A 26,108-nucleotide genomic window follows, 5' to 3' on the forward strand; every position below is an offset into this window, starting at 1 on the left:
GCCAGAGAAGCTCTTCCTATAATATACTAATTCTTTAAAAAGGAAGAAAAAAAGAAAAAGCTCAAGGGGAAAATTAAACTGATGAAGCACATTGGTTTTCAAGACACCAAAAAATCCTCACCAGTACCCAGGAGTATCTGCTGGAAACAAGAATTGAGCAAGTCTGTTTTATCAGCATTCTTTGCATCTTCCTTACAAATGCCCGTGCTCATTTCAAGCAGACATTCACTACTCGATATAGACGGGGAAGGAGGGAGTAAGAGGAGGGCTTCTTTGTGTATAAGCATCATTCTGCTGTTCTATAAGGTTGCTCAACTAAGACCTATCACCATGCACGTGAATTGCTTTAGAAGGGCAGAACTTTTCCACAGTGCTGACAGACTGAAGCAAGACTGACATCCATCCTTGGACTTTATCACACAGTTTCTGCTTAGCTAGAACATATTTGAAACAGCCAGTTTTGTAACTGCGGCTCTGGACGCTTGGGCTGCTGCTGGAGATGCTGGTTTCCAGCACGGTGGCCAAAGGACAACAGCCAGTTCCCCGAGCTCTTGCACTTGTGCCAGCCAGAAGGATCAGGACTGAACGGCACCGAGCACCAAGCTCCACTGCACCCAGGCTGCCGGCAGAACAGACAGTTACAAGATACGCATCAAAACCATTTTAGTCCTCTCTTTTTCCAGAGCTGACACCTATTCTTAACGGGTACGTTGCAAGTCCAGAACCTGGTGGGACCGACAGAACCCAAGTCCAGCTTAGCTCTGGGCAGCTGTAGTGAATCCTTCCATCTGCTCATACTTGCCAGGCTCTGAGTGCCTTTTCTCTTGTATGGCACATGTGTTGGAAAAACAGAGCAGGAGACCAGAGGAGAGACAGAGACCAGAGGAAAAAAAAAAGCCAAAGCTACCCAAGAAAAAAGGGCATGAATATATGACAGAGGCAACAAGCTCTTTGGTAACTCTCCTTTACAGAAAAGGAACAGATGAAGAACATGTCAGATACACAACTGAGGACTTCACTTTTAAAAAAACAGCTATTTTACCACCATAAAAACTAACCGGGAAATGTTTATTGCTGTGCTCTCTCAGAAAATCTCTCAAATATCTGAAGCCTCTAGATAACAATGTAGCAGATATCACTTTATTAGTGTGATGTCAGTCAATGCCACTATGCGCTGCCCCTCCTCACTGTGAGCTACAAGTTTATTTAAAAGCAAATTTCTGAAGTTTTGTATTTTCAACTTACTGCTCCAGTTTTTACTTATTATTCTCTCTGCAAATTTTGATAAGCCCAGGTGCGTGGCTTTCATGTTTTCCCTGTGTGTATCTCACACCTGTTCTACAATAGTTAGCTATTTTCTCCCTTGTCTTCAGAGAAAAGAAAAAAAAAAAAGTATTGTCAGACATCCAAGGGCAACCAAGATGATTATGGGACTGGAGCACCTCCCTTATGAGGAAAGGCTGAAAGAGCTGGGACTCTTTAGCCTGGAGAAGAGAAGGTTGAGGGGGGACCTGATTAATCTTTACAAGTATCTAAAGGGTGGGTTTAAGGAGGACGGAGCCAGGCTCTTTCCAATGGTTCCCAGTGACAGGACAAGGGGCAATGGGCACAAGCTAGAACATAGGAAGTTCCGTTCAAATACACGGAAAAACTTCTTTACGGTGAGGGTGACAGAGCACTGGAACAGGCTGCCCAGGGAGGGTGTGGAGTCCCCTTCTCTGGAGATTTTCAAGACCCGCCTGGATGCAGCCCTGAGGGATGTGCTTTAGGTAATCCTGCTCTAGCAGGGGAGTCGGACTAGATGATCTCTAGAGGTCCCTTCCAACTCTGAAGATTCCGTGATTCCGTGATCCATTCGAGGTGTGAACGAGCCATACTGCTGCAACTGTTTCTCAGCAGCTACCAGCTTGATGTCTAAAACCAGCTGGTCATGGAGAACCCAGTTTTGGGCTCAGTGAATCACCTGGCAAAGGACTCGAGCTGAACGAACCTTCGGAGCTTGGGACAATGAGCACATAGTTCTTAGACTGTAAGTGGAAGGATATTTATTAGTTCAGAAGTGAGCTGAAGCCTAATAACTGCTGCCTTGTGGGATCCAGGAATGGAATTTAACAACGAAAGCCTGAGAAAAAACCCAAAATGTTAGATCTGCTCCTGAACTCGGAGGCTGCACGGCCCCTCCTCTGCAGTGGAGTGGCATTTCTAAGTTGTAAGTGCCATCTAGTGGCTGCCATAAACCTTCGGGTAATCTCAGATCACGGGAAGGTTACTTTAAGATTACTTTAAGACTTTTACGGTTGAGTTACCCAATACATGTGATTTCTGCAGGAATGCACTGAGTATATTAGTATCGAAATGAACTCACCTAAATCTGCTATGCAGCACTGTCCATTTTTCTTAACGAGGATATTTTTGCTCTTCAAGTCCCGATGAGAAATGGCAGGCTTCCCCTGGGTTCCAAATATCTCTATGTGCAAATGTGCAAGCCCACTAGCTATGGACAGTACTATGCGTAGGCAGCTGACAGTGTCCAGGGTAGTGAGCTGTAGATAGTCATACAGAGAGCCCATTTCATGGTAGTGGGTAATTAACCACAACTGGGTACTAGAGTTTCTGGAAGTCATATCAGATGCAATAAAACCTAGAAAGAGAGGAAGAAAAGAGGAGAAACAACATAATAAAATTACAAAGCTCCTTCAAACACCCTCAAGAAAAGAATCAATGCTACTAGGCCCCTCTTGCAATTTAAAACTCTGTTTAATTAAAACTTTTCCACGATTGCACTGCATAGACTGCAGGTCTTACCATGATGAAAAAAGAGCTGACGTATTCTGGAACTCTGACTCAAGTCTACTCAGAAGAATGTACTTATCTATTTTGTCAGTCATGCCAAACACAGCTACTTGTTAGGATCACATACTTAGCACATCTGTTGGCCTCCGCTCAACAGGATCACGCTGGAGAGGAGCAATACCTCAAACAGAGAAGTCACAAGTAATCATCTCCATTTTTAAGGACACCAAGCACCCAGTGCAGGCTGCTGAGAAAAGGGTTAAACGCATTTCATGTGCACATCACATCCAACAACCAGACACCGTGTGCTGCGCCAGCTTCGCTTTACATCCAAGGTAAGGCTATTAGAGCCCTTCTAACAACCAGCCTCAACATGGCAAAAGCCTGCTGTCCCCACAGGAAATGTCACACCTTTCTGACCAAACACAGATCGAATAAAGCACATCTCACACAGCAACAACGTGTCAAAAGCTGCAGAGGGATTGCTGCGGGCTGATAAATTATTAGACCTGGTGGCCTGCTCTAAACTGCTGGAGCTCTAAACTGCGAACACCCGAGCTTCTGAACTGCAGCCCAGCTCGTGACGGAGCAGCAGCCAGCTACGGAAAGTGTAGCAGCACCAGAGGGTAGCATACCAAAAACCCAAGAATAGTAATTCTTCTGTTTCAAATACTACAGTTCAACTGGTGTGCAACTCACTTCCACAGTGAAGTAAGGCAGAGCACCGCTATGCACCACAGCTGTATTTCACAGCTATTTTCTACAAAGGAACAGAGACAAATTCTCTTTGAAACTCATGAACCTCGAGAACGGCCTTCAAAAATGTGGTGTCTTAAAACTGAAGAAAAAATTCAGCAGTAGCTCCCTTCCTGTTACCTCTGTATCAGTGCTCTGTCGACCTCAACAGCTTTAGCTGGGAAGCAACAAAAGTTTTATTCCCAAGCTAGAGAAACAAATCATGTTTATTAAAAGCCACATATGACACTTGTCAGAAAGAACACTCACTGCATTTCTCTCCGGAAGTCAGATTTCTGCACAATGTGACACTTTCGTAATTTGCAATATTGTTTAATATTGCATCTAAAAAAATTCTATAAAATAGCCAACAAATTTGACAGTTATCAAGAAAGACTAAACACAGATAGAGGAACATGGGAAACACATAATGTAATTTCAGCCAAGTTACTTGCTCTCTCGGGAAGGAAAGTTCAATAATTCACATTTCAGGAGGCCACCAAATTATTTTTGTAGTAACAAAGGAACTGCTTCAGGAAACATTAGACAAACATTTGGCAGGGTGAGCTATAGAGCCAAGGAATATTCTCTGACAGGAAACAAGAACAAGGAGCTCAAGTAAAACTGATTGAAGACAGACAGATTGCTGGTGAGATAATGTCAGCGCTCGGAAAACATGCTGCTGCTTTTATCTGTAAAGGTGGCACACCAGTGAAACAAGGTCATGGCAACGAGGAATCAAAGGCGCTGCTTAAACTTCAGCCATGGCTCACCACACAAAAAAGCCATTTTCTAAGCTCTGAGAACTGAGCACACAAGGTACAAGGGATACAGAAGATTCAAAATCATCATACTTTCATATTTACAGGGAAATGAGATATATCATAAAGGGACAACTATAGCTGAAGTTTAAACACCAAAGGAGCTTAGCTTGACCCTGAGCAGAACAGATAAACAGAAGAAAATAACGTGTTTGTGCTGCGCTTTATTCAGCCACAAGGAAAAGTATTCAAATAATTAAATCTCCCCACTTTTTCTCCCTTCATTTCTCCCAGGTAAACTGAAGTTATAGGAAAACATAGAACGAATAGAACTTCTCCACTTAACACCTTGTGCAATACTCTTTTGCCATTTGGCTGCCCTGCCACAAGAGCTGCAAGGGTGAATTCTTAGCACGCGGGTCTGTGGCACCTCCATTCTTCTTTACGCACTGTGCTGCCAACAACTGATTAATCTGCTTGACCGCTTCTTGCTAGAGTATTGCAGGAGGACAATGATTTATGGTTGCTACGACAATTTCTCCAGATCAGACTCAGATTTCAGCACCCTCCTGGCAAGCGTCCCCCTTAAAATTTCCCTTCAACTATTTATCACAAACACAAGAATCTAATCTCACAGATTGCAAGATATCCGGCAAATCTGCAGTGCTCTGCAAGTGAACTGTTAACTCACCTTTACACCAGCTACCCTAGGATACATCAACGTGGTTGCGCTACTCACCTAAAATATTTTCATGCCGCAGCAATACAGTGTTGTACAATTCAGTTTCCCTGAACCAGGATTTTTCATCCCTAGAAGAGAAGATCTTCACAGCAACATTTTCTCCTTGCCACTGACCCCTCCAAACTTCTCCATAACGGCCCTTTCCTGGTGGGGGAAAAAACACAGTAAAAGTTGTCAACTAACAATCTCCACAGGGCAGAAGGACAGGATTAGCTGGTAGGATGGAAGCTCAGCAGTCACGGCCCAAATATCACACTGATGTACTTTGATCAGCCCCGCATACGATTTTTTCCACTTTACAGTCACACTGTGCTCCACTGTCTCTTAATTTTCCCTGTTTGTTTCAACTGCAGACTCTGAGAGTACGGATCTCTCCTCCTTGCGCGTTGGTGCAGTGTTTGCACAGCTTCAGCAGCATACTACAAGGTCAGTGTACACCATGCAAACACATCCACGAACTGCGAAGTCAGGACAGGAAGCATACATAACGTTGGGGATACAGCCTTTGCATTTCTATTACATCATCAGCCCTTGCCAAAACAGTCAGTACAGCCAGACACACACAATGCACAATGATGATTTAAAAAAACAAAACAAAACAAAAAAATGTACACACAATACACCCCCCTCCAAAACAAAACAAGCACTCACAAACAAAAAAGGATTAAACAAAAACCTCAACCCCCCCAAATCCACCCCTGTCCTGTGGGGAGCAGGACACATTGTCAGCATGCCAAAGTTTTTAACCGAAGAGCTTAGAAGAAATTTATGAAATTATCAAGTACCCACGAGCAAAGCAACATCCTGGACAAGGCACACTGGGAAAGTTCTGGTCGTTGCCATTTTCGTTGCAGCCTGAATACGATAGCCTCAGGCTTCGTGCAATGAATCACGCTAGATTTGACAATTACGAATATCCAAATTGTGTCCTCCCTTGCCCTGCTGTTCAGTGCTCTTTAGAGGCACGTAGAACTCAGCAGCAGGTACGACCAACTGGAGAGAGATACCCAACATCATCCTCAATGCCGTCACCCAGAAGAGACTTCCTGCACAGCACTTCCATCCGGCTCTGCTACACCAGCTAGAACACACAGGGGCTGGAACCAGCGCCAGCCTCGTTAACTTGGGAGCAGGATTCATTCCAGAGACACACGCAATCACACAGATATACACGCACAAAAAGATATGTCTATATTGCAGGCAAAATCATCATGCATATCCCATTCTACGGTTTCTGATGGAGAGAAGTTGCAGGGCATCAGAGGATGCACACCTGGATTTAAGGCAAGTGTGACCGTTTGTGCCTACTCAATCCATACTATAAGCTGAAAGCAAAGAAACACTGGTAAAATGTAGGCCCAGTCCCTACAAATTCACAGATTCACCTGGTTTAGTCAGGCTTGATTTAGCACCCTGATGAGTTATAACTTCTAGTGATGTACAGGAAGGTGTTAACCTATTCTGAGTTCAGATCACTGAAGAATCACCATAAAACATACTTAAACCAGTCTTTTTTTCTTACCAGAATCAATCGTTATCATGCCTTCCTCACCTCTTTAGTGCCAGCATGGCATCTTGGCTCAGTGTTACTGCCTCAGGATATCTTTGACCCAAATGCTTCCTAAAATTACTAAGCTCAAATTTAACACTATTCAATTAATAACATATTTATATGCTGAAGAAAAAAATTAATGGATCCTTAAAATTAACACTAAACTCCTGCAAAAAAAATAAAGACACAGAAGAGTTTTAGGGAAGAGTTACCAGAGAGGTTCTCTCTTTCAGAGGAAAAGAACAGCAACAGTACATCACCGCCAGCACGGTCCCAAAGCAACAGCACAGAGCAAGCAAGCTACAAAGCATTCCTGTTCCCAAATCCAGATGATCCTTTCCTAATTCTAAAGCTTTCTAATTGAACACCATTTAATGAACAAATGTTTGTTTCACAAAGTACCCAAACAAGCCTAGTTTGTATTTTCTAACATCGCCTTACTGAATAAAGCTTAAATTTTTCAATCATAAAGCAAGGATTCTATTTGCCCCTTTCTTCTGATAGATCTGACAGATCAGGCTTTCACTCTGCATTTGTTACCAAGACTTGGCACTAGATGTGAACAAGTACCGTACTAACCTACACACTCCACAAGTGTGATCTGGCGAGCCACCGTTCTTTGCACCAAGAAAGGAAGTCCAGAACCACTTCCAGATGTGCAGGAATGGTCCAATAAATCCTGTTCAAAAGGAAAAGCAGAAGTTTATAAGCTATGAGAAACTACCTTTTTCCTCCGTCCCAATGCACAAAGGTACACCACTTCACAGGGTAGGTTAAGTTAAAGCTCATTGGTATCTCAGTGGCTCTGGTGATGATTTGGTCACTCAGGATTGAGATGTACCGTTGCCATCAACGTGAGAATGCTCTTTGCAAGGTTTTACCACTTCAAAGAACACCCCCACACGAAGAGGCTTGGGGGGGAGCTGTAACTCAGGCACAGTCACTTTCTGCTGGAAGCGTTACAAACAACACAACCAGGAACAGCAAACAAATCCAGCATTGTTTCATTCTCAGATTTCTGATTCTATCTCTACCTTTAATCGGCATTACAGTATCATTTTGTTTAACAAATAAATCATTTTCTTTAGTAACTAAATGACGATAAATTTACTGCCTGTGAATCTGGAAGCTCACTTGAAGCCTACAAGCCATCCTCTGTAGTGAAATTCCACTCTTCTTCAGCACTTTGTTATTCTCTTACTTAGCTTATGCTCTCTCAATTCTGTATCTGTCACTCATTTCAAATAGGTTACTATCAATTTTTTTTCCCCAAAAGTTTTCTATGTTCTGCAATAATCTGAGCCGCCTCAAAAAGAAAGAAACTTGCTTTCTCTGACTTAAATACTTAAAGCCTTCTGCTATACAGTTAGCAGAAAGAAAAGCAGCATTTACTTTTGAACATTCCTGCAGACTTTTCCCATTCTTCCAACCACCTGTGGTTTCTTCCTAGTAAAGAAGACTGGAACAGCACAGCAATGCAAAAGTGTTTTCATTAATTAGATCTAAGGTCATGTCCCAGCCCCACCAATCTGCGCTACCAGATACTCTCGAAATCTATTTTACAAATCGCTATGAATAAATGTGTATTAGAAAGGGTCATTCAAAACCCTGAACTTTTCTTATTACTATAAATAAGACTCCAGAAAGAGCCAGAGCCGAAAGTTTCTAACTGAAATGGTAAGACAGATAAAACTAACAGTCCTGTGATACAACTTGCTTTTTCAGCACCTTTTTTATCAGCGGCCTTTGCACAATTTGTGCTCAGCTGACTATTTTGTCTGAAGTAATAGAAGGGAGTCAGTTTTGCTGAAAAAAGTCTACAAACAGGGGATTCTCTGATAAACTTCAAGTCCCTGCCCCAAATTAGAACTTCTGACAACATCCAAATAACTTTTTCTGAGTCTCCTTCCCTAAAGTGGCCGAACCACGCTAGATGAACAGTCCCTCAAAAAAAGCCATTAAAATAGCAATTCTGTGGTAGATAATAGTCACGGGAAGTTCTGGCCCGAACTAATCAAGTTTGGTGTAATTATTTATAACTGTAAACAGTTTTAGAACAAACAAGGCAACAGGAGCATTACCTGTATTACCTACATTAGCTATATCATTGATGCTCCAGAAAATTTTCCATAATGTCCATCTTAAAAGTTTTTATCAGTTTCTGGTATTTTTAGAGCATGAAAACCAGACTTTAAACTGTAAGCTTATTAAAAAAAAAAAAAAAAAAACAACAAAACAAAAAAACATGAGTGAGATTCTAATTGAATGTTAAAATCCTATTAGCCTTTTAAAATGCTAATACCCAGCTGCTTTTCTGGCTAGGACTTCCGTACTAGTTCAAAGCACTAACAACTATATTACTGGACTTTTTTTTTTAATTTACAAAGGAAAATAGAATGAAAAAGTATAAACACAATCAACTTTCTAACACTTCCAGCAAACTGCACTACTGGGCTTTAACCAGATCTGATGAAATCTCATTTCTCCTAACAATTTTTGTTGAGTGCTTAAGAAAAAGATAATCTCTGAATGACAGGAGACTGTTATTTTGCTTTGTAATATGAACTGAGAGCTCACTTCCCTTCCTGCTTCTATCAGAGGGAAAAAAAAAACAAACCAAACCAAACACAAAAACCCAATGCAAACTTTTTTGCAGTGACTGTAAAAACAAGATTTGAAGAGGCGACAGCTCTTTCCATTCCCCATTAGGAAGCTTAGGGCTTTAAGCATTTGCTACACTATGGAGACTAATCCTAAATGTAAACGAATCTAACGTGTAACAAAACCAGCGATTTAAAACACACAATGGAGAAGAAAAATCTGGAGTTTAAAAAAAGACTTACTGTTTAGATGACCATTTAGAAACAAGGAATATCAATATTGGTTTTACATCAGCAGCACTCAAGGCACAGCAGAGGCCCTGGGAACACTCAGCTAAGAGCGCCTGACAGCTGGGAACAAACCGGCTCCGCCAGACCGAGCCTTTACTGTTAGCGACTTCCCCAATTTCTTTTAAAAAGAATTTTGATTTATTCTTCTCAGGTTTTATCACTGTTTCCAAGTAACATTAAATGACTTGAAGTGCAAAAGGTTTGCAAATGGAATGGGAATGGTCTTGCACAGATAAGAGTTAAGAGCCGGTAAAAGCTGGAAGTCAGTGCTTAAGGACAGATAACCAGCTGCACCCATGCCTAGTTCACGGCGAACGTATCAAAACTCGCTGTTTTAAAACAGTAACACAGAATCAAGCCTTGAGGGCTAATTAAAGAGTGCCAAAGGCATTAAAAGAAAATACATTACCAAGTCTAGTTTACACAGGGCCAAGCTGAAGCACAATTGCAGGGCAGCAGTAGAGCGCTGCTGCGGTTCACACCACACCTGATGCCGCAGCGCCAGGCACTCCCGCTGCCTCTCCAGCCTTACTTGCTCAGTTTCCATAAAGCACAGGAAAACTGCTGGGAAGATTTGCTTCTGGGCTCAAGTGACAGGGTAAGATACATCAAGTCTTTACAAAGGAAACACTTCCCCATGTCATTTTATTTTCCAGAGATTGAGTGAACAAGAACATATTTTAAAAACAAAATTTTAAGTAAGCAGTTCTCATTTCTTGTAATTCCTACCGCTTTTCTGTCAACAAAATTTCATTAATTTCCTAATCATCCAAGAGCCCATCAATTAAGATCATGGGAGTCGGGTTTGAAGCTTTTAAAAGTAAAAAATATCTGTATTTCCTTCTTCCCGTAGCATCACATCTTTTTCAACCTTTCAGGCTGTCTTTCATATATCAGAGATGCAGTACATTTTTACACCTTTCGTATCACTTCAGGCTACCCAACAATCAGGGTTAATACTCTGTTTTGCTGTTCAGACGTGGCTTCTAGGAATGTAAACAGCTTGACTACAGCTTATAGCAATTCTCCAGGTCAAAGGAGACCTGGAAAAGCAAAAGCTATCTTTTGGTTAAATTTCATTCACAGCTTTGCGAGCACAGGAGTGTCACCACAGAAGTCCTGACACTAAGGGGCATGCCCTGGCAGCAAAAGGTGCTGTTCTTGATGTGGCCGTGCCTGGAGGGTAACAAGAGCGGACTTCAGAAGCAAAGAAAGCTCACTCAAGTTTTCAGCATGCACAGAGGTTACTCACTGCCAACGTGCTGTCTCCAACGTTTGATGCAATGAGTCCCTCAATTGTGCCATACTCTGCATCTCTAGAATTGAGCCTCTCCATATGGTTTTTCTGTATTCTCCGGATGACCAGCACAGCTACTGCAGAAAAAACTATCAACACCATCACAGGAGCCAGTATAACAATGATTAGTGTTTCCATGCTATAACCTGCAGCTTCTCCTTGAAAGGTTTGCCCTGGGGAAGAAGAAAAAAAAAGGGGGGGGAGGGGGGAATAAATTTGCAAATTCGCAGAGAAAGTCTTTAAAACCAATAGCGCTGACACCAACGTTTAACTCGGTAGCCACCTAGTCTGACAGAGGGGCCGTGACACTGACACCAAGGGTGCTGCGGCAGCGACTCTGCAGAGCTGTCACCACAACCCCTCCCTTCAGAACATCCCCCCGAGACCGTGCAATTCGCTCGCAGGCAGTAACTCAGTGCTGCCTGCGCGCTTTAACCCTCAGAGTTCGCCCGGCAATACAGATCATCCAATCTGTGGACATCAGATGTGTGCCAGTGGGCGGCACAAAGCACAATTACTGCTCTGATTAAACCCTTACTTTCGCTAGCACTGAAACCATCTCACTTCCTTCTCATCAGATGAAAGATGAACCTTTTTTCTTTCTCAAAATTCACTATTTATTGATTAACCTCTCACCTTTAGAGGAAGGCAGCTGCGCAGTGATATTCATGTTGCAGAGGTATCCTTGGCAGCACTCAACAGCTTGGTCAGGAGAGGGAGGTGTCTTGCACGTCATTTTCCCTTGTTCATAGACTTGGAAGCAGCCTTTCTGGTAAACCTTAGCACCGTCATTAATGCTCAGGGAAGCGAAACATTGCTGGCCTTGGCATCGATCTCCATTCCCACAGGACATGCCTTCACACACACATTCGTAGTGGACCATATTTAGCTTCAGTTCATCATCTGTGAAAGAGAGTTGAGGGGAAAATGCCATCGTATTCTTAGTAGAGTCCATTACATAGCGATAACCAAATCATTAGACAACAAAACCTCCTGTTTACGGAAAAATACTACTTGCAGCTAGTGCTGAAGAACCACTAAGTAGGAGCTAACGATACTGATTCAGCGACACAAAGGTATGAGCTTGCACCATCAAAGAAATACCAGTCATATCTGCCCGCTCCAAGTACTCAAATTTCAAGAGTTCAGTGCCATTTTACATCACCTCTCCAGCAGCCACTCCTGCGGGTATACAACACGGGAGGGTCAGCTACACAGGGACACTCGGCAGAGGAAAAATCCTAACAAACAGCATAAGTAAGTTTAAAACAGATTTGCTAAACTACACTATATTTCTATATGGAAATAGTTATTCTCAAGCATTCCGGAAACGACTTTAACAAAATCAAATTAAGGCCATTTAAATTTGCAGTGGGCAGAGGTATGCAGGATTTAGCGGGTTTAACTAGCTTGCTAGAAAAGTAAGTCTGGAGCGACTTTCCCAGGAAGATGAGCCTTTGAGGGGTGGGTACCTTGGGAGTGAGTAAGCATGGAGATAAAAATAAAGGGAGAAGCAGTGCACTGTCAGCAGGTACAACACCTCCCTTCCAGCTCCAGACGCTGCGGCTAAGGAAGAGGAAGAACTGTTCAGAGAACGTACAGAGTAGGAAACTCAACTCCTAAGTGTCCTCAGGAAGCGTCCAGAGATCCCTAGCGGGGAAAATCCCCCTCTCTGCACAGAACCGCACACGCTGCCGCTTTCAGGAGTGGCACCTGCCTTTCAACGCACAGCACGGGGTCACCCCGGGCGCTGCAGGAGAGGACACCCCCTGAGTGCCTAGTGGGGAGCACTGCAAGCTCTCCAGCTTCCCGGAAGATCCAGGTGCCCGGGTGGTAAGCAGCCGTGTGCGCTCACAGATGGCTGAGAGGAGGCGCAGCTGGGAAGGACAGAACAAGTCTCTGCTCTCTGTGACACACATCCCATGCACGCACACACATGTTCATGGCAACTTAACTCATACTGACATTCTCTTTTTCAGTTCTAACACACAAGAAAAATTTCCAGCCACAAATACAGTGGATGCTCCTAAAATAGCAGCTGAGCATACCACGCGTTGGACTTTTTCAAGGCTGTAATTAGAGTCTGCCCACCGGGACTATAACTCAGTTTGTTTTCTGCTTTGTTTCCTTCCCCTCCCCACAATGAACAAATACACAAATATGATCTTCCATTTTTGAACCACTAACAAAAACTAAATTAGGGAAAGAATCCTCAAATCAGACAGTGTCTGTCACATTGATCTCAAGTACCAGTATACACAATCCCAGCCATACATGTACCAAGTAATAACTTCGCTAATTTTGTGGAACTTGTTTAAAAATGAAAAAAAGAAAAAGCAAACCACAAACCGTCAAACATACCTATAATGAAGTTCTGTTCCTTCTCCTCCCACAACAGCAGCAGTAAAACACAACTGTATTGTAACACACAAGCCCTTAGTCTCGGTTCCTCTGGCTGGAACTGCCGACGGCATTCCAAACTGGAGACCAACAAGGGACTTCCTCCCAAGGCATGGTCAGGACCTGCCTAAACAATCCCAGACCCGTACCTTTGGTAAGGACGGCCCTTTAGCAGCGAGGATCTCAGTGCCTCCCAGTCAGCAAGACGTTCCTGTTGTCAGTGACAGACACTGGCCTGTGAGGACAGAGCCGCGGAGGTGTGCAGGCTGCAGGATCAGCCATTCCAGCTACGCAGTAACAGCAGAAATAGCTGCTGTACAGAGTGGGACAACGGACCTGCCATCCGAGAGCCACCCCAAGTCCACAAGGAAAATCCAACTGGCTTGCAGTCCGATCCAGCCTAACGCTTCCCTCTTCTCTTGACCCAAGGACCTTTCAAAGTCTGAGCAAACCTCAGGCAAGGCAGAAGAGCAATTCCAGCAGAAAACCACCTCCCCTCATGTGCCACCTCTCGGAGGAGCTCTGCAACCCCAAAACAGGCCAGGAGCCACAGGCCAGTTGATCAGCCCTTGCAGAGGAAACCTGACATCCCTTACACATGAACTAAGGCATTGCAACTCCAAAGATCCTACCTGTCTTTTGCACAGACTGCTCCAGCCCAAAGGGCTCCATTTAATAGGGCATGAAGACAGAGCAACACTGATTACATACATGTGAACTGCTGCAGCTCCTCACATGTCCACGGACCAATACAGATCAATTATCTGCTGTAAAAATGAAGCGTTTCTGGTGTGGAACTCCTGGCTTGGAAATGGAGAGGCTCCTTTATGACTGTTACTATTCCATATGCCCAAATTGCCCCTTTCTTGACTTAGCTGGGTTTCCTTCCCTCATTAATGCTCCCGCAGTGCCACACTAATTAATAAATAAATAAATAAATAAATAAATAACGGGAGCTTTACCCAAAGAGGAAGGGTTGTTCAGGCTGGGCCAGAACTGCAGCCAGGAGCCCGAGCGCAGACGCCGAGGCAATGCCCCCCTCAACACGTACAACCAATGGCCACACTGCACCCACAAAGCACCCTCCCCGAGCACAGAGCCAGCTGCAAAGGGCTGGATATTCTTGCCATGTGTCCCCAAAGCAAAACCGGCTGCGCTGTCAAAGCAGAGTTTTTTGTTGACACACAGTGAACCCAGAGCAGAGGCTGGGCAAGTCTGCGGGACAGACGTGACCAGCAAACGCACAGGCCAGCTCCAATCCAGAGGTTACGGCTGAAGCAGATCAACTCCCCCAAACACACAGGCTCAGAGGTAAGTACCTCCTCCACCACAGCTCCAGGCTGTCAGGCCAGCTAGGTATGTACCAGTCGGGCACCACACACAGGCAAGAAGCCAAGTTTAAAAACACTTCCATTACCTAAACACATTCACTGCATTTATTTTTGTTTCGTAATAGAGAGACTCATTGCTGCACTTCTGGCCCGTATGTGTTGCACACATACACACAAAAAATCTGACTTGACACACAAAGACACAGATTTGCATTAACTTCTCATTAACTAGTTGATTAGTTCATTATTATGAAAGTTGAAAGTGTCAAAACTGAAGCTCCTTTATTTTGTTTGCTTATTCACCTTGCGAAAGTCAACAATTAAGAGTGCTGATTCTAATTATCTAGGTATTTCAACAGAAAAGGAACCAAGACACTCCGCACTCTGGTCAGCAAACTGGGAGGTGCGGTGTGGAACCCTAGCGGTGACAGCAGAGGCACCATTGCACTGCGTGCGGTGCTCGCGCGCGGGGACACAGCCCCAGCCGTCCCACCCAAACCCCCGGGACACCAGACTGCGACACCCTGAGGACACCAGCCAATGATGGAAACGTACAGAAGCAAGGAAACAAAGACAAGTTATTTACTTCTATGTGAAGTTTGGTAAGTGGTTGTGTGAAATAATCTATACTGGTTTATTTCACATTTTATATCCAATTCCTGGACTGTAAAGATTGTTAACTGTTTGTGAAAAAAACAAATTTTTCTCCAAGGAGCAATACACTACATATGTTTCTGGGAACACATCTTAATTTTGAGACGATCTCTTCACACTTTGAGGAGTGATTCATTTTCCATCAAAACAGCTCATACAGTAGGCACTTGCCCACCTTTTCTTATTGACCCTGCTGCAACACAGTTTCTTCACCTGCCTTTGACCTGAAAAAATGCCCATGTTAACTATGTGACACGGTCAGCAAACACTGAAGTAATTTTAAAAAGCATTAAAAAGTAAAAACATATACCGTAAGAGTCTCAAATTTCTTTCTAAAGACACATGTAATTATAATCATACATACCATTTAAAGAAGGGCTTTAACAATATCAAATCACCTCCTTGCAGCAACGCACCATCACTGCATACCCTCCCTTTCAAAACTTCATGGAGTCACAGGATATCTCAAGTTGGGAGGGACCCATAAGGATCACCAAGTCCAACTCCCTGCTCCTCACAGGCCTAGATTTCACCTTGCAGATAAAGGCCAGTACATCTGACTACACAGATATAATGCACACCTAGTGCACGCACACGAGCGAGTGTTTGGAGGGATGACCTACATGACACCGCAAGACCTCTTAGTATGAGGCTGGAAAAAAAAGCCAGTTGCCAAGGGTGGACAGAGGTAAACAAGCCTGACACAACCTAGTCCCTCCCTCGCCGAGCCATGCCTTTATAACAGCGTGAGTGTAAGAGGAACAATTCCATCTGGCCGATCGCTCTTCGGCGAAGAGCACAGGGAAGCACAAGGCACTCAGTTCCAAAGGAGCGGGCAGAGGGGTCCCCCAGGAGCTGCCCCCGGCTGCACGGCAGGCAGGCGCCCGCCTCCCCGGCCGCATACTCGGCATGCACAGACACTGCGGTCATCGGCCAACCTCGGCACACAGAGCCAGGGCCAGCCCTCGCAGCCACCAGCATCTGGCTCCCCAGCCCGAGAGCACTGGGAGCCCTACCAGGGCTGTTACCCTGCTGTTGGCTCGCTGCTGGGCTGGGAACAGGGCTGTCTGCTGAGCGGGACCACCGCTCTCCAGTGGGAAACCTCAAAATCAAGCCAGAAAGGTTGCAAATCACAGGGGAAGCTTATCTCAGAGAACTACTGAAATCTCTAGGAGGATGAAAAGGACTTTGTGCTTGAAGGCCAAAATATTTAAAGGCAGCGGTATTCTTTTTCATTTTATATGACTGGGCCTGGGGGATGAGGTGGGATCTGCTGGGTCTTCATATCGTAATGAACTAAAGATGAAGGAAAGCAGACTTGGAAAAATTAAAATCTCTTTAGAGTCCATTTAATTGTACATTAGACAGCTCTTTTTTGGTGGTTAGCTTCCCTTTACAATTTTTAGTCATTTCAGGGAAACAGAAAATAATAATCTTGTAGAGATGTCTACTCCATTCAGAGTTTTATTTTCTCTTTCTCAATGCAGACAGTAACAAGCATTATACAGCAACCATAAAAATAATCACTGAATCGTTTAGGTTGGAAAAGACCCTTAACATTGAGTCCAGCCATTAACCTAACACTTGCAAGAAGTTCACCACTAAGCCATGTCCCTCAGCACCATGTCTGCCTGGCTTTTAAATACCTCCAGGGATGGTGACCCAACCACTTCCCTGGGCAGCCTATAATAATTTATTTTGTACAGGATTTATCAATTTAACAAAACCCTTTGAATTTTCCAGCACTAAGAAACAGCTGTTTAGCCTTGTTATTGTTCTCCATATTATAAGGCCCCCTAAACCAGAAAAAGCACCAGTGCCATGGCCACTGCCAGTCTGTGGGAAAGCTCCGAGGGTGGGCAGAGGGGCAGCCTCCCCCAGCCCAGCCGCCAGAGACGGGCCAGGCTGTTCCCAGAGCCAGCGCAGTCTCAGTAGCTCCCAAACGCTGCCCAGCCACGGTGTGACACAAGACCCTCTCCAGCCTGCCCAGTCCGCAGGCCCAGGCTGTGTCTGGCAGGGAAGCCACGGCAGCCAGAGCAGCACGCGGCCCCGACACCTTCCCCCATCACTAGAGAGGGCAGGAGCATCAGCAGCATCCCACGTACCGCGCTCCGAACGCTGCCATCCGGATCAGGACATGCATTTGTGCACTGTTGCTAGCAAGTGAAAAACCTCACGCTCTTAGACACAGGCACTACATTATTTAGAAAGTGTTCTGCTTTAGTCAGGGTTTAGCTTCTTGGGAAATGAAGAAAAGCCTCTTTTCCCACTTTATGGGGCTAATAAAAATGTAACACAGAAGTAAACACTGCAGTAAACCTATAGAATAAAAGGGTTTTCTAGACACTCAAGTAGGGAAGAGACGTGTTTCTGCATTTAGAATTCTACACGGTGTTTGATTTTTTTGGGGTTGGGTCATGGGTTGCCTTTTTTTCTTTAAGTCATGTTTAATCTCATCTTCTGAAGCCTAGAGGCAAGAGGCAATGCAGAAATAGTCAGTATCTGCCCCTGAACGCTACCTAAAGATATGCCCAGAGATTTTTCGCTCATCAAAAATGCAAAAAACACCAACCTGGTCCAAATCCCAGAGAAAGGAAATGGACTGATCTGTGATAAAATACATGGGGTGGGGGAACTCAGAAGACTTTGCACCCTTTGTTTTGTTATTTTGTGCAAAGACAAAATAACTGTTCTCCCCCAGAACATGAACTTTTTAAAAGTCTCCGTAGAAGCACATGGAAAGCATGTTGGTCAGGGTGCACCAGGCCCACCCCCGTGGCCTGTTAGCAGGCAGCACAGGACCAGCTCCCATTCCCTCGGAGAATCTCCAAAGGCGCGCTCTCGCTTGGGAAACACTCCAAAGCCAGGGCTGCCCCGCTGGGCCCCCACCTTAGCCCTGGCACAAGCTGCTGGCTCCTAAGCAGCACTTGGGCACTCAAGGAACAAAGCGGGGAGCTCTCCCGTTGCTACTACGTGTTTGATCGGTGAGGAAGCCAAAGCCTAGATGAAGAGACATAAAGGAAAATTTGCTGAGGGGTCCACTAGGTATTTCTGCCTCCCCGAACACTCCTCTGTAACCAGCTTGGAAGTAGGTAACTATTTCCAAAGGAACCAGAACTGCCTTACTACTAGCAAACATTACAAGGAAGAAGAGCAGTATTGTTTACATGTGTTAGACAAGTAATTACCCACAGAAAAAGAAAACTCGCCATAGGAAGTACAAGGGGAAGAGAAGGGAAGGAATAAAACAAGAAAAGCAAAGCAAGATTGTCATGTCTCTTCTACAAAGTCTTTCACAGGAGCTCTATCACCGTGTGAGAGAAACGCAGGCCCCAACACAGGGTTCTTTAAAAAGCGTTACTGGACAAGCTCTCCCTCGGCACAGCAGCTCCACGGTGTGAACAGGAAACTCTGTTCTTCGTAGCTGTCCCACTGGCACAGGCGGAGGGATCACAAGCAGCCAACATCTGCGCATCTCTGCACATGCTCCTGCCCCTACACGAACCCCGTCCCAAGCCCCTTCCAGCAGCACCTCCGGTCCAGCGCTGCCTCTGCTCCCGGGGCAGGCACCACCCCGCACCTCCAGGCTCAGTATCACGGACAGACGGGAAAAGAAGGGAAACCTCTTCACATGGATTTAGTCACTCTTCTCTTGCTGCTCACTTATTGGCATCTTTTCAACAAAAAGATAATGTTTAAGCCCTAGAACCTACTTTCCTTTTTTTTAAGCAGAGTCAGGTTGAACCCCTACGATCTGAACACCTGCAGGGCAGCTCCAGAAGGGCAGGGTGGGCGGCTGGTAACGCGGCTCCACAGGCTGCACGATGCAGGGAGCGCAGGCATCCGATTCCACACATCGTACGAGAGAAATTAACCAGAACCTCAGACCTTAACATGCATCTTCCCCATGTGTGTCCCTTCTCCAGCTGCTGCTCTTCAGGTTAAGGATGTGAAAGACAGGTGGTTTAACTTTAAGATTTTTAACATAAGCATCTCTAAAAGCTGAAAAAAACATTTTTGAGAAGCAGACAACTGCACTTCAAGATTGATAAGAAGGTACAGTGTGATAACTGCTACCAAACCTTATTTCAAGATACTTCAATAACATTAGCTGTTTAATGTACTTCCACAAACATTCGTCTAATGTTCCTCCCTTTTTAAATTTTGTCTCAATTACCTATTCATAGACATAACTAAAGCCAGACACTAGACCTCCAAGCTTTTTTTAATCTTCACCTTCCACCATCCACTCTAACATTCCATTTAGTGTACTCTGCCTTTTATTATTCACATCAACCTTCGAAAATAAGTGCACTTCAGCAGAGTAGTTCAGAAAGAGACTTCACATGATAAATACAAAAGAACATAGATCTGCCATAACAAACACTAGATACACCTCGTGAGTCATTTAAAATTGAGAAAACTAAGTTACTCGCAGAAAACTTTTATTCAACATTTTTAGAAGGCTGTTTTGCGAAGTAGCAAGGACGCATCTTTCAGGAGGTCATCTCCCAAAACATCCAGAAGACCTTCAAATGAACCATTCCTGCCTCTCCATAGCAGTGAAAATACCTTTCTGACACTTTGCTGAGGCAAGTCTTAAATGTGCTGCATGTCACAAAACCTTTGTGTGCACACAACCACATAAACAATCTATGAAAAAGTCACCTTCTGTATCCGAAGACCTTACTGGAGCAATCACAGAAAGTTATCAAACATCACACTAAACACACCAAAAAGCCTTCCCAGAGAAAAAAAAAATAAAAATTCGCTTTTAAGAATGCAAGCAACACAACTGCCCCTCAGCCCATGGGCTAGAAAGACCTGCTCATCACACAGCTCAATCATTTGCCATTCCAATAAGGCTTCCCATTTCCCTCCCCAGGCCCTGGCAAGAGCTATGCCAATCACACGTGCTATAAATTCTATACATAAACAGACAACAAATATCCTTTGAAGCAACTTAAATGGAACAGCAAACCTCTCGTTCCCGAGAGGAGCATGCCCACACTGCCGGCTGGGGAGGAGAGCGGGGCCATGGAGCTGGCGCTGGAGCCCAGCTCCTCCAGCAGCAGCTACGGCCCCACCACACACACTCACCTTGCCAGCTCGGGGAGGGAAACGCCATCATCATCAGCACAGGAAGAAGCATAACTCCATCTGCCATCGTAGAGCTGCGGAAAGAGAAGAGACGTGAGAGCTGTGCACCCTTTCACCGCTCTCTTAAAGTGTAGCCACCACAACATCCGTGTTTAGCAACATCTTTGATCAATTCCTTATAAAAAACACAGAACCACGAAAGTTGATTGGTCTCCTTTTTACTGTGTCTTGTTTCCTAAGTCATTTCCTTCATTTATAAAATTCATTTACTGCAATTTCTTAAAACTTTTTTTTAAGAGTCACGAAAACATCACATGCAACTACAGTGCATATATAGAAGCATGCTAGTAGAAAACATGAATCCCTTCAGTACCAAGTAGGCATGTAAAATAGAACATATGTTCTTTCAACCAGGTATTAAGTAGTTAAATTACTGTGAACTGAAAATAAGGTCTGTAAAACTGTGTATTATTTGGACTTTGAGGGGAAACACAAAAGATCTCAACCACAAAACTCTGAATATCTTTTTTTTTTAACCAGAAGAAGCCATTGCTAGATGGCGAGAAAAAGAGCAAGATGTATATAAGGGAAACACCACTTTCAGACAAGTGATTTCCCACTTTAAGCTGCTTTCCCAAAGGTTTTCCTTTCAATGGCCCAGCTTCACTTCCCTGCTGTTGAAGACGGTAACTACATCTTGTGTGAAAACCCAGAGTGTTCCCAGCATATCAGTAGAGGCATGTGCTCCCTCTGAAACAATAACTAATCGAGTGAATTCTCTTGTGCATTGCAAATCTTTTCCAGGATACCGGGTCTTTACAAGAAAATAAAAGCTCAACTTTTTACTGTGAAATAAGAATTATTTAACAGGCTTCTGAAAGAAACTGTTCTGCAGCTTCTTAAACTCTGCATTTAAACGATCACTATTACCAAGGAATAGAGATTAACTGCAATCAGTCTTCACTGGGATTGAGCCCAACGAGCAGGACTGGATGATTCGAAGGGCTCGTCTGTCCTGGGCTACTTGGTTCCCACAGAGACTCTGGCCTAATCACAGCCATAAAATTTCAGTCAAAAGCAGCGGCAAGCAGTACATGCAAAATAAAGTTACTCTCCTTGACCAAGGCACTGAGTCATTACCATTCTTCTTACGTGTAAGTATTTGTCTTCATTTTCCAGATTTAATTCTAGTGAAGCAGATGAAACTGGAAAATACATTTGATATTGCCATCTTTCTTTCAGGTACCTTTTGTTGCTGCCTTTTCAAATCATTAGCAGACTGCTTAAGTACTTGGTGGCGAAAGCCAAGACATTTACTTCTATATTTATTCCCTGACACGGATTTGTTTTGCAGAATATAAGAAACATTTCAGTAATTGCTTCATCATCAGTTAAAACGATCAAAAAAATTTCTGAACCCAAGTATTCAGAGTTTTTGTCCTTACAGAAAGGATCAGGCAGCGCTCACCACTTAACCCCCAGGAGTGAAACTCTCACTTTCAAACATCCATTCACCAAGTAACTTTGCCTTCCTCTTTCTTGATGCCTGCCAATATTTAACCTTCAACAATTATGCTGGAAACACGATGAAATGAAGTTATACATAGCATGATCATTGAGCACTCCACTATAGGAAGTTTAAAGCAGAAGCACTCTGTCCCAGGGAATGATTAGCTCAGCGCCGCGGATCAGCTCAGGGGGGTCCCTCGCTCCAAAGGGGGTGGCTGCAGGACAGGAGAGTGATCCCGTCCCCCTCAGCCCCCCCACGCCCTTCCTGCGGCTGAGTGGCTCACACCAGCGCTTTCCTCGGCATTGCACCCGCGTAGCTCTGCAAGCCCAGACAAAGGTGACTCAGGAGACGTGCCCTTTTTCTTTCAACACGCCGATGGTTCAAAGAGCAGAGGCAGAAAATTTTGATTTTAGTGATGCCGGCCCGCGGGCACAGGGGAGGCGGGCAAGCCAGCCACCCCGGAGGGGAGCAGGGACAGGCAGCCTGGCAGCACAGGGAGCCCCCGGCAGCGGGGACACCCAGCACAAGGAAAAAGGGCTTTACAAGACATGAATTTAACAACATAGAGTGGGTTAAGACCTTAAACAGTTGCATGCTGCCAACACTCAGAGCGGTTGCCGGGTTTTCTACAGATCTAATTCATGGTTGCATCCTCCATGCCTGATGAAAAAGCGGCGAGGGCTGTTTTCTGCTGGTGGGGAGCCATCACGATAGCCGGAGACCCACACATGCCGCAGCCTCCCCTCGGCAGGGTGGCTTCCCTCCTCCCTGCCACCCCCAGTCCCAGCCGGGCCAGCCCTCCCTCCTGTCCCACTGGCCAGGCAGGCAGAGGGCCAGAGGGGCCTGCAAGGGCTTCGGGGCAGCTCTGCCAGCAAAGGAGGCTCCGTGCAACAAACCTGAGCTGGCTGGAGCGGAGGAATTTGAAATGCAGGAAGCAGACATCACTATGGAAACCAGCAAGACTCTGCAAGTTGCATGTATCTATTTGTTTTCTTTTCAAACAGTTGATTTCAATTCCCTAAAAAGTAAATAAATACAGATATACACACATGCCCCTGCCCTGTCTTTCTCAGAGGGGGGAGGAGGAAGGAAATGCAAACTGCACCCCCCCGAAGAGGCAAACCGCCTCCCATGGGAGCTAGCCCGTGGTGACTACTTCCCATCTCAAGACAGAGCGCTGTAACACACTCGGGGTGCTAAAGTCAGTTCCCCACCCTCCGATTCCACACCCCCCCACGTTCCCAGTCAATGTCTGCGCTGCAGGCCAAAGCCAGCACAGGCTGAGACAGATGGCGGTCCATCAACAAGCACAAGGATTTTCACCAGTCCTCACCAAAGGGATCAAATAAGGAAAAAAGCCACAAAACTACGGTAAGAGTCATTCTTGATCCCCCATCCAAAGCATTGTTCAGATTTCCTCTTCAACAAAGCCCAAGGATGGCTTCATTGAGTAACGCACCTGAAATTGTTAAATGTATTTAAGCACCTAACACAAGCCAGGTTGGCATCCATCCCCTGCTCCCCAGCTGCAGCAGAGGTGCACACACCAAAGTGTGGCCACCTGCAGGGACCCAGTGGCCAGTGCCACAGGGATGGGCAGGAGCTGTGTCGCAGGCTGCTCCAGCCTGGGTCCTGGTGCCACAGGCCAGGAACAGCTTGCCCAGTGCCTACAGAAAGGCCTGATGAACGACCCACATGCATCCCCGTGTCGGCAAGCAATTATTTGTGTGAGCCTCTTTGGTAGGGTTACATTTATGAATAGACTTTTCCTATTACAAATGCAAACAACAACAAAATCAGACTGTTAACAGACTTTATGCATTTCACAGCATGCATGGTCTTCTCAAAGAGAAAAGCCAAATACTAAGAATTTAAACTCTGCTTCTGTGAAACTTTGTTCCTGCAGACAGTCATTTTCCCAAAAGCCTCAAATAATATCTTGTCTGCTTTCGCTGAGAAGTGCTGTGCGTACTTAAAACAGACCACAAAAAACCCACCCTGTGTGTACTTATCACCAACTAAAAGCCTGTGCCATGTATGTGCAGACTTCGTACGGCTCTCGGGCTCTGGCAAGCTGCCTGCACAGCCCAGTTACAACACCTCCACTGGGGGTGGGAGACAGGAGGAGGGAAGGAGTTGGGATGGAGCCTCTGACCGTTTCCTTCAAAAACTATTTGAGAGCAAGTGCATCCACTCTAAAAATTACAAATGCCAAATAAAACTGCACTATGTTAAAACCATGTCAAGCTCTAGGGGCAGGGAACACTTCAGGTGGGATGAAGTGAGGTCTGCTCCAGCTCACACTGTCACCCAGCGCCAGCCAACACACCGCTTCGACAGCTGAGGTCCTGCCAGAGCCTCGGCAGCGGTGTCAACAGTCCCTTGCCGGTTGCCATTCTGCCCAGGGTACGCCGTCTCTGCTGCATGCCTGTGAAACCAGCAGTTAAAAATAACCCTGGAGAGCCCGGCGGCTGCCAGGCAGTTGCGGGGCTGGGGAGCCCCTCGCTGGGCTCCCACTGGGCACCGGCCCTGCTCAGGGTCACCGCAGGCCTTGGGGCAGGATGGAGCCACGCCAGCCTGCAGCTGCAAAACCCTGTGCTGGTTTATACAGTCACCTGCATTCCCACAGCACCCTCCCAAGTGAACGCACAAAAACCACACGCAACACTGCAGCCAGGATTTTGCTCCCTTTCAGGTTATCCCAGTTGCAAACTGCAGACACAGCAGGGGATGAGTTTAAAAGTCCTGTTTCCATTGCTTAAAAAAAAATTACTTCTTTTTAAAAGCAATTAATAATACATAAGAACAAAATCTGGTTCTAGTGACATCAGCAAGCACATGTATTCCACTTACTACTTGTTTAGAGAGAAGGAAGATACAAGTTTCACTGTAAAGAGCAAAACACTTTAATGAAACTGTATAGCAAGTTGCTATGCATTGAGAGATCCACAAGATATCCAGTTACTATCTAGTGTTGGAATTCACAAGAACTTTTTACAAAGAGGAGGACTTTAATCCAGATAAAGAAAGAGGAACTAGAAAGCAACCAGCAAATAAGACAAAATGCATTTTCCTTTCTAGACCTATCAATCTTCTCCACTGCTGGAGCGCAGGTCGGGAAGGCGTGCTGCAGGAGAGCTCTCCCGGCTGCAGCAGCCACCAGAGGGCATTGGGAGCCCAGCACCCCAAGGCTCTCTTCGCGCACCCACCACCCGGCTGGGGACAGAGTACTCGTCGTGCATTTCATCCAGGTACACGGAGAAGATCATTTGGGTTTAACTTTTTCCTTCAAAAGCATATAATTAGAAACCGTGTAACTTACTATAGGTCATGATGGAAAAGTCTCTTTTAAAGTGGCAGCTAACAGATTTCCAAACAAACCCATTGTGAAGCGCAGATGACAAAGTGAACCCAGCTCCAGCGCTGGGTTCTACTTGGAAGCCAGCTTTAGATTCCGAAGGAGGAATCAATTAAACAGTTTTCAGAAGCCTAAATGAACACTAGTAAGCATATCACATGGCAGATATACTACTTGGTTAGAATACCCAACTAATTGTTTTAGATAAAAGAATTGATAGATTTCTTACATTTCAAGAATTGATAGAATTCTTACTCTTTGTATTCATCAAGTCCCCTTTAAACAACCTACCCTGAAAACCCCAATGCCTTTTCCACTTTCACAGCAAATCTAAATTGCTTTCTATTTTCTTCCCAAGAAAACTATTTGTCTCCTGCCAAATCATTCCCTTAGGCCCAGAAGCAACATGGGGTGAGGGAGACCTCAGATGGCCAGCTGGGACTGCCGAGGTCGCTGCTGCAAGAGGCTGCAGGGGAGAGAAGAACAAGGAGACATGAACCACCACACTGGCACCAGCGCAGGCTGCTGGGAAACTGCATTTGCTCTCTAATGCCACCACCCTGACACAGGGCAAAGACTGCGCCAGACAAAAGAGTGAGCCCAATTAGTGGAGAAATTTAAGATTACACTTCATCTCAATATGACACAGACATGGGAACACGAACCATTAGAGGAATTCAGACTTTTCTGATGAGATCAGAAGCACCCACACTATCACTGACAGTCCTGGTGGCAGCCTGCCAAGAGCCCAAGGGCTGTACATATTTTGCATGTACCTCACCAGATTTCTATCAAAAGAAAACATCCATAATACTGGATTGTAATTCTGCCATCCACAGTAGCCACACACAAGCTAGATTCATCAACAGCTGTGTCTTTAGGAGGAAAGATATGCATTTAAAAGCAATAATTCACAGCTTGCTTTTTTTTTTTTTAATTGAAACTCACAATAACTAACGAACGACCTCAGAACAGCACACACAA

The 26,108-nt window shown here is 45.0% G+C and overlaps 1 protein-coding gene across 1 annotated transcript in view; it reads right to left on the bottom strand.

Annotated features, from left to right (window-relative positions):
* The window catches only part of ACVR1 (activin A receptor type 1), a 63,413-nt gene that overhangs the window by 10,581 nt on the left and 26,724 nt on the right, over nucleotides 1-26,108 (bottom strand). The window contains exons 2-7 of the mRNA XM_074595094.1: nucleotides 20,257-20,330; nucleotides 11,408-11,674; nucleotides 10,727-10,944; nucleotides 7,163-7,262; nucleotides 5,029-5,175; nucleotides 2,366-2,641 (exon numbers count right to left, since the gene is read on the bottom strand). Of these exons, the coding sequence (XP_074451195.1) occupies nucleotides 2,366-2,641; nucleotides 5,029-5,175; nucleotides 7,163-7,262; nucleotides 10,727-10,944; nucleotides 11,408-11,674; nucleotides 20,257-20,330 (1,082 nt within the window). The remainder of the gene's footprint in view (nucleotides 1-2,365; nucleotides 2,642-5,028; nucleotides 5,176-7,162; nucleotides 7,263-10,726; nucleotides 10,945-11,407; nucleotides 11,675-20,256; nucleotides 20,331-26,108) is intronic.

This window comes from Larus michahellis, chromosome 7 (genome assembly GCF_964199755.1).
Source record: "Larus michahellis chromosome 7, bLarMic1.1, whole genome shotgun sequence".
Lineage (NCBI taxonomy): Eukaryota > Metazoa > Chordata > Aves > Charadriiformes > Laridae > Larus > Larus michahellis.